Source organism: Episyrphus balteatus, chromosome 2 (assembly GCF_945859705.1).
Source record: "Episyrphus balteatus chromosome 2, idEpiBalt1.1, whole genome shotgun sequence".
Classification (NCBI taxonomy): domain Eukaryota; kingdom Metazoa; phylum Arthropoda; class Insecta; order Diptera; family Syrphidae; genus Episyrphus; species Episyrphus balteatus.
In genome coordinates, this window is record NC_079135.1 from 47,619,237 (window position 1) to 47,638,328 (window position 19,092).

At 32.0% G+C, this 19,092-nt stretch overlaps 2 protein-coding genes across 2 annotated transcripts; one reads left to right on the forward strand and one right to left on the reverse strand.

Annotated features, from left to right (window-relative positions):
- The first annotated feature begins 707 nt into the window (after positions 1-707).
- LOC129909258 (proliferation-associated protein 2G4) lies at positions 708-14,776 on the forward strand. The gene is made up of 9 exons (XM_055986320.1): positions 708-1,060; positions 9,967-10,064; positions 10,374-10,510; positions 10,586-10,748; positions 11,071-11,292; positions 11,357-11,449; positions 11,730-11,862; positions 11,924-12,051; positions 14,449-14,776. The coding sequence occupies exons 1-9, from the start codon at positions 973-975 to the stop codon at positions 14,584-14,586; spliced, it is 1,200 nt and encodes a 399-aa protein (XP_055842295.1). The 5' UTR covers positions 708-972; the 3' UTR covers positions 14,587-14,776.
- Positions 14,777-17,607: 2,831 nt separating this feature from the next.
- LOC129910191 (MICOS complex subunit MIC13 homolog QIL1) lies at positions 17,608-18,368 on the reverse strand. The gene is made up of 2 exons (XM_055987465.1): positions 18,184-18,368; positions 17,608-18,071 (listed from the first exon to the last, which is right to left on the reverse strand). Exons 1-2 carry the CDS (start codon positions 18,192-18,194, stop codon positions 17,738-17,740), a joined length of 345 nt encoding a protein of 114 aa, XP_055843440.1. The 5' UTR covers positions 18,195-18,368; the 3' UTR covers positions 17,608-17,737.
- Between the last annotated feature and the right edge of the window lie 724 nt (positions 18,369-19,092).

The window sequence follows — 19,092 nt, forward strand, 5'->3', positions numbered from 1 at the left end:
ATAAAACTAAATTGAAAAAAATTCAAACAAAATTAATAAAATACTTTGAAAGTGAAAACGAAATAAATAAAACTCAGAATCAAATAAATAAAAAATTTAATTTAATTTGAAAAAAGAAAAAAATTCTGTAAATTGATAAAATTTACTTGATTTCTCCAACTTCAAAATTTTGAGCGGGATTTGTACACATAAAATTTATTTTTTTTTCCGATCTGCGTGCTAGGCTTCAACTGCGTACCAGGCTTAAATATAAAGGCTTGGCCACACCGAAGGGTACATGCGGTAGCGTTACGGGTACTTGTATGAAAAAAATTCCAAACTGACACATCAACGTTCAGATGTGGAATTTTTTTCATACAAATATCGTTACCGCTACCCGTACCTCTACCGCATACCCTCCGGTTGCACTAAAAAAATTCCACACCTGAACGTTGATGTGTCAGTTTGGAATTTTTTTCATACAAGTACCCTCACCGCTACCCGTACCGCTACCGCATACCCTCCAGTGTGGCCAAGCCTTTAATGATTCTCCGAAATCAAGTTCTCCAAAAATTATTTAGTGTGTGTTCACCTTTAATAATTAAGACGAATAAAAGCGCCCTCTAACATTTCAAAACTATACTTAAAATCCCACTGAACTGAAAAACGAAATTTATGACATTCTCTTTTGTTCTCTTCATCTTTTATCTTTCTTCATTCCTTTGTGTGGCACTCTGCCTAGCACCCGCTCTGCTTTCTTTTACAAAATAAGTGCTGCCGCGTCGGATGTAAAATACAAAAAGAAAAAAGATCTTTTAAGTTTGTTTTTTGCCTCCATAGTCGTATTAATTATAAAGTATTCTTTTTTAACTATTTCCCAAATTAAGAAATAATTAAAATAAACTAGTAATTTTAATATTTTTACAAAATTTTTGGACTTAATTTTCGTTAAAACTCTAAAGAAAAGAAGAAGAACGAACAAATTGAACAACAATGGCCGACGAAGTTGAAGTCCAAGAGAAAACCATTGCCGAGGATTTAGTTGTAACCAAATATAAATTGGCTGGTGAAATAGTTAACAGTAAGTTGATTAACATTATTAAATAATATAAATTTTAAGAAAAATGTGAATTATAAAAAATAAAAGAAATTCAGGACTGAAGTACTCTTTTTTTATTGAAAGAAGCAACATTTCTTCTCCACATCTTCACATTTTCCCTTAAAAAAAAAGAGCCACGCGGATGGTTGCCCGAATTCTAACCTTCAAAAAAAATTGTATTTCGATTTTTTTGAAACTTATGTTTTATCTTTAAATTTAATTAAATTGATTTAAAATTGAAGTCGTTGGTGTTTAATGAATCCTAACGTTTTTTTTTCGATTTTTTTTTTTAATTCCAAAATTTAGATTAAAATAAGCAGATGCTTTTGGTGTCGAAATGTCTTTCTTTCATTTCCTGAAAAGCTGGACCTTGGAAGAGCCAACTCAGCGATGTTGATTTGGCACCTTTCATTTTAGGACACGTTGATCGTTCTTTTGTTTTCTTATATTTTTGGTTAAAAAAGCCGGTTGACGAATAACGTCACGCCATTAGACCAGCATTCAATCGCCACGCTGCTGTTATTTTTAGAGATATTTGACGATAATCTTTTTTTCTTCCATAGTCAATGCATTAGCTTTTTTTTGCAATTTACAAACACCTACAAGCGTATCTTGTCGCTACAGATTAATATATTTTTAGTGTTTTTTTTTTTTTGTTTGTTCATTTAAGCTTGAACTGCACAAAATCGATTTTATTTTTTTTTTGCTTCACATTTTCAAATGCAAACACATAGAGCATCGCTCTTTTTCTCATGCTCATGTGCGTGTGTTGTGTGCAGATGGGGAGATTTAACTGCATCGAACAGGGAAAAAAATAAATACATTGATCTAGGTTAGTTGATGTCGGTTTAAATTATTATGCTGTTTTTTTTTTTTTTTTGTGGTATTATAACATACCTACACTGTAAATTATTGATGTTAAGTAATTAAAATTGTGGGTTTTTGGTTTTGGGGTACTGACCACTATAATATCGAAGAAAATTATATAGTTTCTTAAAAGGGATGATGGGGCTATTATAATATAAAAAAAACAATAATTTTAAAGACAAAAACAATAACATCAGTTTGAGGAAACGAATTTATATAGGTACACACATTTTGCAAATAGTGATGTGTTGTGTGATGCGTTTGTGATGTGTTGTGTGATGCGTTTGATGGTCTAAGTATTTGTTGTTTGAACGCTGAAAGTATAAGAGCTAAATATACCATGTTATATCAAATGTTTAGTACCTCAAAGTTGGATGTTATTATGGTAGCTGAATCGTGGTTGAATACTTATATTTCGGACGCGTTAGTATCTTTACCTGGTTTCAATATGCACAGGAGTGATAGGGAAAATAGAGTTGGAGGTGGAGTTTGTGTATATGTACGTGAAAATATTTCATCTGCTACAGTTTTCAAATCAACTGAAACTAACATTGATTTTGTTTTTGTTGAAATGAGTAATTCAGTTGAAAAGTTTTTAATTGTAGCGGTCTATAGTCCCCCGAATATGTTTAAAGAAGAAAACCTGCGTGAATTAGAGGAAGCTTTATTAAAACTCGGTCCTAAATACACTGACGTTTTAATTGGAGGTGATTTTAATGTAAATTTTTTATCCAATAACAGTTTTACTCGATTTTTTAATCATTTCTGTGATAAAATGGGTCTATCGGTTATAAATAATCGATGGCCAACATGTTTCAAGTCTGAAACTAATCCTTCCCTGATTGATATGTTTTTGACCAGCTCAAGGTATAGAATTCTGGGAAATGATCAAATAAGACCGACTTCTGAGTTTATCCATGATTTCATATTTTGCTCGCTTCAGTTTGATGTTGACAGAACACATTTTTCTCGAACATTTACCTTTAGATCCTTTCGTAACTTCGACTATGAAGACATAAGTAGAAATTTCTCTAGTTTTGATTGGAATCAGATTTATTATTTGGGTGATGTTAATAGCAAGGTGCAATTGTTTAACAACTTATTGACTCGGTTATATGATAACTACATCCCATTAGTTACTAAGGAGTTAAAAACTAATAGATGTCCTTGGTTCAATGGCAACTTAAAATATATCATTCGGGAGAGGGAGCGTTTTTTCCGGCGATTTAAAAATAATCCTACAGAATTCAATAAAAGGCAGTATATTTATGCTCGAAATAAAGTTAATTCTACTATTCGCAATGCTAAGCGTACATATTTACTCAAGAAACTTGATCCCTCTCTCAGTTCTAAAGAACTATGGACCAACTTAAAAAAATTAGGAATCAAGAATGATAAAAATACAATTAAATGCCCGTTTACTGCTTTAGAAATGTCTAATGTGTTGATTCCTTCCTTGTCAAGTGCGAGAATTCCACGAAATATATTTGCTATGCCTGAAAGTGAAAGTTTTTTCTCCTTTGACTGCATTGGTGCATGTGAGCTAGTAAACACTGTCAGATCAGTCAAATCTAATGCGATTGGTCCTGATGATATTTCGCCGAAATTTTTAAAACTCATCCTACCACTTGTTTTGAACTACTTACTCCATATATTTAATTTTTGCATCTACAGTGGTGAGTTTCCGGATACGTGGAAAAATGCATGCATTATTCCTGTTCCCAAAAAAGTAAATCCTTCTAATCCTTCTGAGTATAGGCCTATTAGTATTTTATCGTACCTGGGTAAGTTACTTGAAAAAATTATGCATGACCAAATTCAAATCTATCTAAATGAACACACATTCCTGACAAAATGGCAATCTGGGTTTCGACATAAACACAGCTGTGAATCGGCAGTAATTAAAGTCACTTCAGACATCCGTTTCGCTCTTGACAATGATAAGTTTGGTGTTATGGTGCTCTTAGATTTTTCTAAGGCATTTGACAGCATTGACCACTCTATACTTCTTTCGAAGCTTAGGTTAAATTTTAATTTTTCCAACACTGCGCTCAAGCTGTTGTGCAATTACCTGGTAGATAGAGTTCAACGAATAAAAACTGATACTGGGATGTCTTATCCTTTTATTACCAACATCGGAATACCTCAAGGATCGGTCTTAGGTCCTCTGTTATTTTCTTTGTTTATAAACGACCTTCCTGAAGTCATCCGCAACTGTCGAGTACACTTGTACGCTGATGATGTAATGATTTACATATGTCGTACAGTTGGTTTGATGGAAGACTGCATTTTTAGATTGAATGAGGATTTAAGTCACATTCTGACCTGGTCTAATGAAAATTGTTTAAAACTTAATCCTACCAAGTCTATCGCAATGTTATGCTCAAGAGATGATCCCAACCCGTTAGATTTTCCCTCAGTTGTTTTGGATAATGAAATAATTAAGTATGTCAGTCATGTTACTTATCTGGGTTATAAAATAAATAGTAATCTAAGTTGTTGTAAGGCCATTTCTGATACTATTAGAAAAATTTATTGCGGGTTAAGATCTCTGAGATCTTCCTCTGACTTATTGTTACCTGTGATGAAAAAACATCTTATAAAATCGTTGATTATGCCTTACTTTACTTATAACTCTTTAGTTTATCCAATTTTAGATTGCGAGTGTAAGCGAAGATTAAATGTTGCTCTGAATGATTGTATTCGATTTATCTACGGCATACCTAGGTATTCTAGTGTATCACATCTACGTCACATACTTTTTGGGATGAACCTCGACGAGTACCTGAAATTCAGAATAGTGTTAAAACTCCATAATATCATCCACAATAGATGTCCTAACTATCTTAGTGAAAATTTAAATTTTGCCCAATCACAAAGAGGATTGAAACTAATCTTGCCGCGTTTCTCACACACCATAGCTGAACGTTCATTTTACGTGTCTGCAATTCGTTTGTGGAATGCACTCCCAAACGGATTGCAAAGTATTGCCGCTCCTGCGGACTTTAAGGGGAAGTTATTTTTGCACTACTCAAATTCTAATTGAACTGTATTATAAGTATTGTCTCACTTTTTGAGCATTAACTACATATATAAAATGTTGAATTATTTTTGCTCTTTTGAAAATTTACAAATTATTTAATTCTAAATGTATATAAAATAGATATTTATTTTTATTTTAACCTTTTGAATGTTAAGAAATTTTGATTGTTAAATAGGTATAGATGCTCCAAAAGATCCTTATCTTAATGCGTCATTGTAAATTAGATACTAATCGAAATAAATGAAATGAAAAAAAAATGAAATGATGTGCAGGGATAGGACCTAAAAACTTAAAAAAAGGCAAAATAAAACTCCCAAAAAGGCAAAAAAAGGCATTTATTGAGAGAAAGCATGTAATATAAAAATTAATTGTAGTAATTTTGTGCTGAAGCTTTTCAACTAGTGTGAACGTAAGCTGCAAGTCGGGTGATATATCGCGCGGCTAAAATCGACTGGTGAAAAGCCGGCATAAGAGTGCTTTAAAGGAGCTAAAGATTAAATAATTAAAGCACTCGACATCACTCACTTCAACATTTGCCGGGAGCTCTTGATTTGTGTCCCCATTTATCACTCAATTTACTTGTTCAACTGTCTCGACTCCCTTATTGCCCAAAATGAACTGATTTTTACATTTAACAACATCTTTTGCGACTGCCCCTTTCGCGGCTTCCAAATCTCTCTTGAATGTCAAAATCTGGAGAACTTCTCCAATCGAATATTGTAAATTGACTAAGTTAGCTTATGAACCTTGATACGTGTCGGTTGCAGGCCGCGCAATACAACATAGAAGGCAATAAATGGTAGCAATAGCAGACAAACAAGTTGCATAGGTAGATCTTTTCATTCGAATTTTGTTTTTGTGGAGTAATTAGTGCATCCTTAATAAAGATATATTGAGTAAGTCGGCTTTTTGTTGGTATTTGAGTATTTTGTGTTTAGACATTATTTTAAAGACGCTAAAAAGATAAAAAAAACATAGAAAAAGGCAAACAAAGGCAATAACAAGAGAAAAGGCAAAAAAAGACAATAACGAAAGAAAAGGCAAAATAAAATACATATTTTTTATACGAGGGGGGCGTGAAACGTGTTTGTTTTTAATCTATAGTGTCGTACGATTGAGCAAGAAAAAAGGCAAATTCCACAACATCCTACCCCCTTGGGTCCGTTCTTTTATTAAATATAGTTAACTTTGGTTGTTGTGTCAAAAAATCGTTGTATTTGTTTTTGTAAGATTTGGTTAGAAAATTTAAAATTTGATTTAGGAACGACTAATGTTACATTCTGTTGATCTGTCAAAAGAAAATTTTTTGAGATTAATTGTATGAATGAATAAACAAGAAAGAATTAATTTGGTACTAAAATAATTCTTTTTAATTGAAATCTAAGTAAATTGAAACAAAAATATGCATTCAATAATTTCAAATATGGAAACAAACAAGAAATTCTCTTCTCACATCATCCCCTCTCTTCCCCATTTAATTGTGTTTGACAGATTAACATTGAAACTCAAGTCCTTTAGCTGAGTTGGAAAAAGTAACAAAATGTAACTATTTGACACTTCAACATTGGATTTAGGAACGATGTTGTGAAATTTTTGGTTTGATGGATTGTTGCATGCAATAAAATCTAAAATAACAGATTGCATATTATTTTCGAAAAAAAAAATGTACTTACAAACTTTGGGCGCTTCACCGATATTGTGTTGGCACAGGGAAGATGAATGTCGAGAAAGAACAAAACCCCAAACATTTTTGTTCTTCTTTTCTTAATTCTGACTTTTGAAAAAGTTGAGAAGAAAAAAATCCACTGATCTTATTAAAGCTCCAATGTAGCTCTGTTTTTATTTTTGAGGTTCGAGCTAATACCGAATCGCCAAACCACCAAAAAGAATCCACCAAACTGCTCAATTTGTCGTTCAAACCCTATTCTATCCATAAAACACGTCACATCAGATTGCTCGAAAATAAACAGCATCTCAAATAATTTGTTAAAAACTAATTTAACTTTTTAAATCTAATTTAACTTTGTTATAAAAAATTCGGTCAGAAAAAAATATTAAAAAATGTATTTAAGTTATTAGAAATAACAGACCTTGTAAATAGCATATAAAATTAGTTTATTTTATCTTGTGCAGAAGGCGATAGAATAGGAATATTTTTAAGTCCAGCTATAAGTCCGTTGCTGTATTATTATCTGTACATTTATGTGCTTTCAATAAATAATCTTAATAATAATAATATAATAATAACACCGAGTCGTAACTAAGGGCGCGAGTCGGTCGTTCGTGAGTCACTCATATCATCGTATTCCGATTAAAAAACTACCAAGATCAGCCCGCAATGCAATCAAAATAAAGAAAATTATGTGAAAATCAACTTTAAATCCCTTATTAAAGGCTCAATAACTTTGATTCTCAACATTTGTCCAGCGATTCGCAAGTCATAATAGGGCCCTAAAACCTTTATACTCGGTACCAATTTAACAAAACTATATAATTTTAAATTGAGTGAGACATTTTATGTATTTCTTATGCATACTTGTACAACTGAAAGGCTCGTTTAACCGCTAGACCCTTTTGGTGGGAAAGTTATGCTACATTATTATATGAGTTTTTTCTCTTTCAGTGGGGCTTTATTTTTTCATAATTTAGCCCCCTGGACATTAACTTGTACATTAATCGTAACTATAAACGTTGTCTTATTTTAAAGAACTGTCCAAATTTGGAAAATGTATTCAAAAACCTTGTCTATTGTTGTCTTTTAGCTGAACAAAATTTAAATCTTAAATAACGGTATTTCATGGCATTTAAAGAATAAAAGCTACTAATCGATAGAAAATCACTAAAATATGAATATATTTTTTGCAAAGAATATTTAAAATTTGACAATTATTCTTTGTTAAAAATGTCTGCTTGAAATTGCATGAATTCTTTTATTTGTGTGTATTTATTTGTTTTATGTAGTGTAGTTATTTATTCTGCATTCTTGTACAACTGAAAGGCTCGTTTAACCGATAGACCCTTTTGGTGGGAAAGTTATGCTACAATATTTTATAAGTTTTTTCTCCTTAGTGGGGCTTTATTTTTCATAATTTAGCCTCCTGGATAATAACTTGTACATTAATCCTTCATTACTATCTAAACTCTGAACATTTATTCCTATTTGCATTACTGCAGATACTACTATGTCAAGTTATAACCTTGTAGAAATAGACGAAATATAGTCAAAGAAAGAAAAGAAATTGTAAGAGGCTTATTTTTGGTATACGGGTTAATATTGGTTTCCTACGAACGCTAGACCCTATATAGGGAGTCAAATTTTACAAAAATTTATATTTTTAAAACACTAGGTTTTGGATAAAATATATGTTTAGAAACATGTAGCTGAGCTTATTTCACAAAACTTTTATCACTCTTAGAAATTATGTGCAACACTGTAAATGTTGAAAGACCATCATATGGCTTTGAAGATTAATTCTTTATTCTGCATTCTTGTACAACTGAAAGGCTCGATTAACCGCTAGAGCCATTTGGTGGGAAAGTTATGCTAGATAATTATATGAGTTTTTTTCTCTTTTAGTGGGACTTAATTTTTCTTAATTCAGCCTCCTGGACATTAACTTGTACATTATACCTTTCTAGACTCTGGGTCTTTAAAGTAATTTTAAAATTTTAATTACTTAAGACTTAAAACATTCAAATCAGGCAAAAAGTATTGTGAGTTCTTCATTCTGCATTCTTGTACAACTGAAAGGCTCGATTAACCGCTAGAGCCATTTGGTGGGAAAGTTATGCTAGATAATTATATGAGTTTTTTCTCTTTCAGTGGGGCTTAGTTTTTTAGAATTCAGCCTCCTGGACATTGACTTGTACATTTTACCTATCTAGACATTGGTATGCAAAACTAAAATAACCTGAATGCATTAGTTATTTTTATCCCTTATGTGCTCAATTTTTCACTCTCATTGCATCAATATTTTCTCCTAAATATTTATTAATTAATAACACTGGTCAACAAAATTAAACTTTTTTTTTGCCACAAGAACCAAAATATACTTTTCTAGTAGTTTTTGAGGTGCTAAATCCGAATCTGAAGTCAGAAAAATTTGATTGGCCTTCGTTTTTGAAATATTACCGTTAGATAATGTCAAAAAACGTAATTTTGGTTGTTTTCGAGGTTCTGTTTTTATGTGGGGTAATTCATTAAAAACAAATTTGTAACGGTTATTATAAGAACATATATTCTTCTTTCAAAAACTGTTTAAATTTTCCCGATATCTCTTTTATTGCTCGAGATATCTTAAGTTTCATTTAATAAGTCAAAGAGAAACTAAACTTAATCTAAAGTTTAAGTCACTGGTCACAGAATTTTTGCCACAAGAACCAAAATATACTTTTCTGAAGGTTTTCGAGTTGCTGAACTCAAATCCGCAATCGGAAAAATTCTATTAGCCTCCGTTCTTGAAATATAACCGTTATAAAAAAAAACCCTTTTTTGCATTTTATAACGGTAATATTTTAAGAACGAAGGCTAATAGAATTTTTCTGATTGTGGATTCGAGTTCAGCAACCCAAAAACCTTCAGAAAAGTATATTTTGATTCGTGTGGCAAAAAAAGTGTAATTTGGTTGGCCAGTGTTGTTCCTCATTCAAAGACCGCTACTTAAATTTTAAATATCTCGGGCTATAAAAGAGATATCGGAAAGATTAAAACATTTTTTGAAAGAATAAAACTAGCTCTTATAGTCACCGTTACAAATTTATTCACAATTAATTGCTCCACATAAAAACATAACCTCGAAAACAGCCAAAATTACGTTTTTTGACATTTTCTAACGGTTATATTTCAAAAATGAAGGCCAATCAAATTTTTCTGACTTCAGATTCGACTTCAGCACCCCAAAAACTACTAGAAAAGTATATTTTAGTTCTTGTGGCAAAAACCTTGTTGACCAGTGTAATTTCTGTATGTCTTTTTCAGAAACGCTTAAAGCAGTCATCGATCTCTGTGTTGCTGATGCCTCTGTGAGGGAAATCTGTACAAAGGGTGACAATCAAATCACTGAAGAAACTGGAAAAGTAAGTTTTTTTTCTTCCTTTCTTAAAGCACAGTTTAACAAAATGTCCAATGATTAAGAACACGCGCTTGAGGGTTTGAAGTTATAACAAAGAAGTGAAAGTTTTTTTCATGGTCCTCCTTCGGGGTGATAGGAAAATGAAATACTTTGTACCATATTCAAAATTGGTAGCACACTTTGGCGTTGTAATGGATTCCCAGAGATTGCAAGATTATGAGATCTGAGGGCAAAATATTCAACCTTTATCAATAATTTATTTGAACTAAAGATGAATAAATTAAAAAATAAGTTCTTGAAACTTTTATTGTAGGTTTACAAAAAGGAAAAAGACTTAAAAAAAGGAATTGCATTTCCAACCTGTGTATCAGTTAACAATTGTGTTTGTCATTTTTCACCAACAAAGAATGATCCTGATTGTATTCTTAAAGAAGGAGATGTTGTGAAAATGTAGGTTTTTTAATCATTACAATAAAATAATTGAGAACAAAATTAAATTATTTATTTTTTTAAATTAAATTTTAGAGATTTGGGTGCCCATATTGATGGATTTATTGCAGTAGCAGCACACACTATTGTGGTTGGAGCATCAAGTGATAACAAAGCAACAGGCAAAAAGGCTGATGTTACCCTAGCTGCTTACTGGGCAGTGCAAGCTGCTCTTAGGCTGATTAAAGATGGAGCCAGTGTAAGTAAATTTTGTTTACTTATTCCTATATTAAGGACCCGTCTACCAGTTAACGAACAGAGTCAAGTAGCATACATGAATTAATCAGAAAATGTGACTATGTCTGTTTGAAACATGTTTGTAAAAAGCTAAATGAATTTGGAACAACCTATTTTTCCAAATTTACCTTCAAGCTTGTCTAGATTAAAGAACATTAACCGTGAAAAGAAGTTAGACAATATTCACACTTTTCGTTTGAAATGTTTTACAATCAATTTTGTTTTTTTTTTCAAATGATTGGAGTCTGATTGATTAACATAAAATCTAATTTTCGTTTTTTTAGAACTATGCAATCACCGAAGCCGTACAACAAGTTGCCGAATCATATAAATGCAAACCAATCGAAGGTATGCTTAGTCATCAATTGAAACAATTCAAAATCGATGGCGAGAAGACAATTATTCAAAATCCAAGCGAAGCCCAACGCAAGGAACACGAAAAATGTACCTTTGAAACTCATGAAGTGTACGCCATTGATGTTATTGTCAGTTCAGGTGAAGGAGTTGTAAGTAAAATCTTATAACAATAAATTGAAGATGATTTTTTAAAACTGTCAAAAATTTTAAAAGGGTCGTGAGAAGGACACAAAAATTTCAATCTACAAGAAGACCGACGAAAACTATCAACTTAAACTGAAGGCATCAAGGGCTCTCCTAGCTGAGGCAAGTTTATTGTGTAAAATATAATTATTATTATGTTTTTACATATTAACCTAGCCAGTGATTAAAACTTACGCACTTGAGGGTTCCTAACGAGCAATTATGGAGTCGGATTTTGAGGTATTCTGTGGAGAAATGCTTAAAAACTGATAAAGTTTTTGTTTGTTTACCCAATGAAGGCAAGATTATGAGATCTGAGGCGAGGGATTGATAAAAACTAAATAAATAATATAAATGTTATCGATAAAAAAAAACTAAAAATAGATATCAATTTTATTTGTAGGTTAAGACAAAATATGGAAATATGCCTTTCAATCTGCGACACTTTGATGAGGAGACTAAAGCACGAATGGGTGTTGTTGAATGTGTTTCCCATAAAATGATTGAACCATTCCAAGTGCTGTATGAAAAACCAAGTAAGTTTTTTTTAATAGTTTTGTTTTATGTTTTTAAGTTACTTATTTTGTTTTATTATAGCTGAATATGTGGCTCAATTCAAACACACTGTCCTGCTTATGCCAAACGGTGTCAATTTGGTAACCGGCATCCCATTCGCTGAGGAGAACTTTGCTAGTGAGCACAGTATAGCTCAACCTGAACTTAAGGTAATTATTTTTTTTTTATTTAAATAATTCTTCTTTCCAAAACTTATTAACGGGGATGTATCCATGTAAAATTAAATCACAACAAAAACATTACTGTTAAAAAAGGAGCCAAGTTCTCCTATGTTGAAATTATGCTGGCACAAAAAGTACTGAGATGTAAAAGTGTACCAAGTTCTAAAGTTTGGGTTCAAATTCGTATCAATAAAATTTAGATTGTTCTCTTGACAATTTTTCTTTTAATTACCGATTTTTAAAGTTATTTCAAAAATTGCCAAGTAAACAAACAAAATTTTATTGATACGAATTTGAACCCAAACTTTAGAACTTGGTACACTTTTACATCTCAGTACTTTTTGTGCCAGCATAATTTCAACATTTTCCCTTTGTATACACCACAAGCCCTATCACTGTGTAAAATTTCAAGTTTCTACGTTAACGGGAAGTTCTCCATAATTTTGATGATCTGTCAGTGAGTGAGTGAGTGAGTCAGTCAGTCAGTTACGGTTTTTGCGATTTTTGAAGCCCTATATCTCAGAAACTACTCATCGTATAAGGCTTAAATTTTGTGAGGAGTTTGGTTTTGACAAGCTCAATAAATGTAGCGTTTGAAATTTCTAGCATCTTTGGTGTTGAAGTTAGAGGGGGGTCGAAAATGGCCTGAGTTGTTTCCTGTAAATAAGGGTGTAGTGCCAAAGTTGCTAGAGAACTTGGCTCGGCACTACCGTGCCCCTTGATGAGTTTAATGCAGTGAACCTTATTTCACTTTTGGCAAGTGAATTTGCAAAAAGTTAAATACAAAACATAGGTGTAAAATTTAAAAATTAACAAGAACAGCCTAGAAGTTGAAATCACATTTTAACTTAAAAACAACAAACGGTAACTAAGTTGTTATCGTGAATACGCCATCGTCGAGAGGATAGTAAAAGGCAGTTTTTTTTTATATTAATATGAGAGATAACAAATAAAAATAGTCTAATCGATATCATTCAGGAGATATTAGTTTTTTTTTTGTGTGAACAAGTCTTCAAAAACGAAAACTTCCAGGTTATCTGATGATAGGAAAACAACTAGTATGGCTAGCCCTGCAAAGAAAATTCCGCAAAAGTCTTCCTAGTGACTTTTGTGTCCAGACACTTTGCTATATAAAATTTGAATGATATTGGTCTACATTTATTGGTGGCAGATTTTTTAAATTTGTTAAAATTGTTTTATCAAATTTTAATTACATTCAAACATTCAAAGATTATTTTTGTAATTACATATGTATGTTCAGCCTCTTTACCATATGAAAGTTTTATTGTTTTATTTTTTTTTCTATAACTTGTAGTTACAGCCCTATTCTGCTATATCGGCGTGAATCAAGATTACGTCTGATTATTTTGATCCATCTCAGAAACTGAATAAACTATCTAACCCAGTTTCTGGGGTAAATCGAAATCATGTAAACGAGGTAGGATTAGCCCAAAAAAGTGAAAACTAATTAAATGCACCTTTCGGAACGTGTCGTTACTCGCTAGCTCACTTTTTTGTTATTCCTTAGAAACCGGTTATATCGATCAGGAAAATGCTTCAAGACTAACTAAAAATAGGGCCTTATTTTAATTTTGTAAAAAACAAATTTGAACTAGCGACGTAATTGCAATCCGAAAATAACTTTAACGAGGATAGAATTACAGGAAAAATGGTTGAACTGTTTTGCAAAGAAAATTCCGCAAAAGTCTTCTTAGTGATTTTTGTGTCCAGACACTTTGCTAGAAAAATTGAATGATAATTGTGGCTGCATTTATTTGTGGTACCTCCTTTGTATTTGGTAATTTTTTTTTTTTTTTTAATTTGGAATATATTCAAACAATAATTCTATTCTGAGAAGCGTTCTAGCTGGCATTTTCATATTAATAAAACTCTTTCAGAAGACTTCGGAATGCTTCTGGACGTCCAATCGAAAACGACATCAGAAGCAGGACTTTTGATTTGAAACGAGCTGTACTTTTTTCTAAATTTTTAATTAAATAAATAGAATGTCAGGAAAAATAGTTGAACTGTTTTGCAAAGAAAATTCCGCAAAAGTCTTCTTAGTGATTTTTGTGTCCAGACACTTTGCTAGAAAAATTGAATGATTATTGTGGCTGCATTTATTTGTGGTACCTCCTTTGTATTTGTTATTATTTTTTTTTTTTTTTCAAATTTGGAATACATTCAAACAATAATTTCTTTGGAAAAGGTATTACTTTTTTCTATCTTATAAATTTTGCTTCGAAAATATAATAATAACTTGATTTGTAATTTGATTATTATGTACTACATACGTCCAAACACTCAGCAATATTAAAGTTGAATATCAGTTGATTCTTTATCATCGAACTCAAAAAAATAATATTATTTTTTTATTAATTTCAGGAACTCGTAAACACCCCAATTAACCCCTCAAAAAGTGCCAAGAAGGGAAAGGGTTCAAAGAAGAAGGTAGCCAGCGAATCGGAATCAGCAGCGAAAGCAAAAGTAGAATCAACACCTGCTGTTGAAACTAAAGCATAATTGTTTTACACATATGTATAACGAGATTGTTTTAATCTTTTTTTCTTTTTTTTTTTTTGAGGAGAATTATGATGTATAATTTTTTTATTTCATCATTTTCTCATTTGATTTCTACAAATTCAGCGAATTAAATAAAAAAAAATATAAAAATAAATTAAACAAAAAAAAAAAAAAACATAATAAAAAACCAGCGACGATAAGTTAAAAACTTTTATAAGATTATTCGAATTAACAAGTGCAGCCAGCTATAAAAAAAAATTGTTTATAAAAAAAAATTATTTGAAATAATAAAAAAAAAACCAACCCCCGTAACAACAAAACGATTATTTTATAATTTCAGTAAAATTAAAAAAATGAATTGTATTCTGTTGACGCCAGCATAAAGGACTACGATTTTAATTTAACTTAAATTTGTACTTGTTGTTTTTTAAGTTTTTTTTTTAATATTAAGTTTTTGTTCTCTAACTGCACATCATTAAGTGAAACCTTTGTAATGCAATTGCTCTTGACGAACCTTTAAAAGAAAAGATAGTAATAAACAAAAACTTCCAAAAAGTAAATGCATTGCAATCTGCTCTTTTGAAGGCAACTTGATAACAATATATAAGAATTTAACTAATATAAATTCTCTAGAAACAAGAAAAAAAAAGTTATTGTTCTGATGGTTTAGTCTGAAACGTTCTATTGCGAGTCTTCAGATTGGAAGTTGAAACCAGGAGAGAAAAAAATGCCTTTCATAATCTGGGAACGTTCGATACAAAAAATGTTCTGGCTGCCGTTAGAAACTGAAAGTGAAGCAGAGCATTCACGGGGGGAATGTGTTGACGCCAGCATAAAGGACTACGATTTTAATTTTAATTTAACTTAAATTTGTGTTTTTTTTTTTTTTTTTTCATTCAGAAGAAATTTTTATAATAAATATTTTGAGAACAAAAACTTAATATTAAAAAAAAACTTAAAAAACAACAAGTACAAATTTAAGTTAAATTAAAATTAAAATCGTAGTCCTTTATGCTGGCGTCAACATATTCACTTTTAATTTAAATAATTGAGATTCATCAAAATCGCTTCTGGAAAAGAAAATCAACATTTTTGCGCTCCCCAAGGATGGATACAATTTGTACAGAATATAAGCACTTATGTAAGATTTGGTAAGATTCTTATTTTGATCAAAAAGTTGTCGACAAATTTTTAGCCGTAAAAAATCTTTCTGGGTTATGTTTAGTTTCAATAACGATGTATGATCAACTCAACATTTCTAAATTCGAACACATTTTGCGGATTCACAAAAAATGTATGCAACAAAAAAGTCGAATGGAAATCAGAACAACCGTTTCCAATCCGTACGGAATCAATTTTCGTTTCCGTTTTCAAATTGGAACGAAGGTAATGCTCTTTACTTTTAACTCTTACCAGCCTTCTGAAACCGTGGAATCAGATTGGTAAACGTAAAGGTGTCCGAGTAGGTCCCATACAACATGCTGTGCAAGAACTGTCAAATTCTCGGACACACACTCAATCCTATGTGCTACATTTGCAATTTGCCTCCACACATTGAAATAATATGTACAAGAACTTAGAAAGACAAAACTGGTGTTTTTGGAAGTTCAAAATAAGAAGGTCAAAGGCCATTAGAAAAGTATAATTTGGTTTCTATGGAAAAATATTTCTCGCCAGACGGTAAAATCACTGTCATTAACGGAAAAATCGATTTTAAAAACCGTTTTCATCTAAATAACGGCATTTCAAAATTTTTTCGGTAACTTTCATAATTGAAAAATAGGCTATTTTTTCAAATTAAATTCGTCAAAAATCCAAAAATTAACATTTCGCCCAAAAAACATTTAAAATAGATTAAAAACATAAAGTAATTTTTAAGAAGGTTTTGTTAAAATCCAACCGTATTTTTGGATATTTCTCAATTTTTTTGAGGTTATATAAAAAATGGTTTAAATAAAAGTTGTACACCTTTTTCTAAAACTTTTCGATTTAACTTTTTTTCAATAGGAGGTCTACTTTTGACAAAAATCTTTAAAAAACACAATTTTTGATTTTATACTTCGAAGAATCGATATCTAGACACCTCTTGAATATACTCACCAAATATTAGCTTTTTATCTTAATGGGAAATTTCTTCGCTTCGCAATTTTCCATTTTTACATCAATCTTCTACTAAAACAAATTTCTTTACATATTCTTGTAGGAAATTGAATGCTCTACAAAAATGCATTTGAGGTCCAAGGTTTGAGAAAATCTTTAAAAATTCTTTGTGTTATTAATTTTGTAACAAATTTAAAAATTATAATAATCAAACGGGCAAGATATATTCTTGTAAGAAACAGTTTGCTTTAAAAAAAAAGGTCTTATAAACTTTTTTTATTAATCTAACCATCACTGCAGTCATTATTATCAAATAAGGAAGATGTATTCTTGTAGGGGCTTAAACGTTGTATAAAAAAGTCCTGGGCATCAAATTGATTGCATTAAGATATTCGTATCCAAATCCCAATTCATACTGTTCATAAGAAAACTATTGAAATCAGTGGGCATTAGGATTTGGATTCGAATATCTTCTAAACAGTTAAAGCAATCAATTTGATGCCCAAGATATTTTTGTTGAACGTTTAAGCCCTACAAGAACACATCTTGCTTATTTGATAATAATGACTTTTCAGTGAACTTGGCTTTTGTGATTTTTTCTGATTTACATGCGATCAAGCTTTATCGCAAGTAAAAAAATCACATTTCTCAAATTTCGAAAGAGTGAAACATTTGCTCTCTTTTGAGAATTTCACGTGAATCGATTAATTTAGCAACTATCGATTATCTTGTTAGCCGATTTAACACCTGTAAAGTTTCATCTTCTTTTTTTCTATTCGTCGCTGGTCTCGATGTCGAGTTGATCAACACTTTCCCACGCATCTGCTTCATACTAGCTTGTGGCCTTGTGGGGTTCGCCAGGTTGACCTATAAATTTCCAGAATATTATGCAAAAATAAAACTTCAATCAAAACTAATCAATTTAACTTAAAACATTTTCCTTTATTATCAGCAATAAATCCACGAGGCCAGCACAAGATATACAAACAAAGAAATAACACCACAAGTCTCTAATCGAAACACAACCTACCATCTATCCCCTCAGAGATACTCAGTTCTTTGCGGCAGGTGCTTCCAACGTTTTATTGATTGCATCTTTGGTCTTCTTGATTAGTTGACCAGCGTAGCATGGCAGCATTATGATAAATTGGAAGGTACTCTTTACACCATTATTGTAATAGTGTTTTGCTAGGAATCGAACTTCTCCCGTTTGGGGTAGATTCGGTACATCGAAGGGCAATTGTTTCTGTAAACTATTTACATGTGGCCTTGCCTTATCCTTAAACTCGTTATAGAGCTTATCTGCTTGAACGCTATTGCCCCAAACGCCAAGGCTGCACGCATAATGCATAGCGCTGTAAGCTAGACCGGATTTGATTGCAAGTCTTCAAGAGGAAAGAATGAAACAAAATCAATTATTGTTGTGGCACCACACAGAGGTTACGTAAAAGAATTTATTTTATAGTGACACAATTGTAGGTTTTTGATAGAACTTACTTTAAAGCCATTGGAATAAATAATTTATTTGTTGGGAATTATATAAAAGGATTGACTATGACTATTTTGGGTATTCCGATAAAATATCGTATTGTCGGATACAAATTTTCCTTCGAAAAATAAAAAATATTGGAAAATTTGATTTCGTTTTGTCGTGCGTTTTCCAAAATAATAAAAGTTTTGACAGATAAGTCAGTGGTTTGCGTTTTTGACAGCTAGAAAAAAAAATTCCCGGGGTGTGTTCGTGAATCGGGCGTTCACGGAAAAAACCTTAAAGGCTTGGTCACACCGGAGGGTATGCGGTAGCGGTACGGGTAGCGGTAACGATATTTGTATGAAAAAAATTCAACATCTGAACGTTGATATGTCAGTTTGGAATTTTTTTCATACAAGTACCGCTACCTCTACCCGTACCGCTACCGCATACCCTCCGGTGTGGCCAAGCCTTAAGGCTTGGCCACACCGAAGGGTACATGCGGTAGCGGTACGGGTATTTGTATGAAAAAAATTCCAAACTGACACATCAACGTTCAGATGTGGAATTTTTTTCATACAATTACCTGTACCGCTACCGCATGTACCCTTCGGTGTGGCCAAGCCTTTAAGGCTTGGCCACACCGGAGGGTATGCGGTAGCGGTACGGGTAGGGATAACGGTACTTGTATGAAAAAAATTCCAAACTGACATATCAACGTTCAGGTGTTGAATTTTTTTCATACAAATATCGTTACCGCTACCCGTACCGCTACCGCATACCCTCCGGTGTGGCCAAGCCTTTAAGGGCTTCTACAAACTAACGCGTTGAGGAATGACCGCACCGGAAATGTATGCGTTATGGTTATGTGAAAAATATTTGAACTGGAACGTCAAGTCAGGTGTGGAATTTTTTCATACAACTACCCATACAGC

What these genes read in the sequence shown, in the direction of transcription:
- LOC129909258 (XM_055986320.1), top strand. Translation starts at nt 973, where the DNA reads ATGGCCGACGAAGTTGAAGTCCAAGAGAAAACCATTGCCGAGGATTTA. An exon ending in TCACTGAAGAAACTGGAAAA is followed by an intron (nt 10,065 to 10,373) that starts GTAAGTTTTTTT and finishes CTTTTATTGTAG; the next exon opens with GTTTACAAAAAGGAAAAAGA. An exon ending in TGATTAAAGATGGAGCCAGT is followed by an intron (nt 10,749 to 11,070) that starts GTAAGTAAATTT and finishes TCGTTTTTTTAG; the next exon opens with AACTATGCAATCACCGAAGC.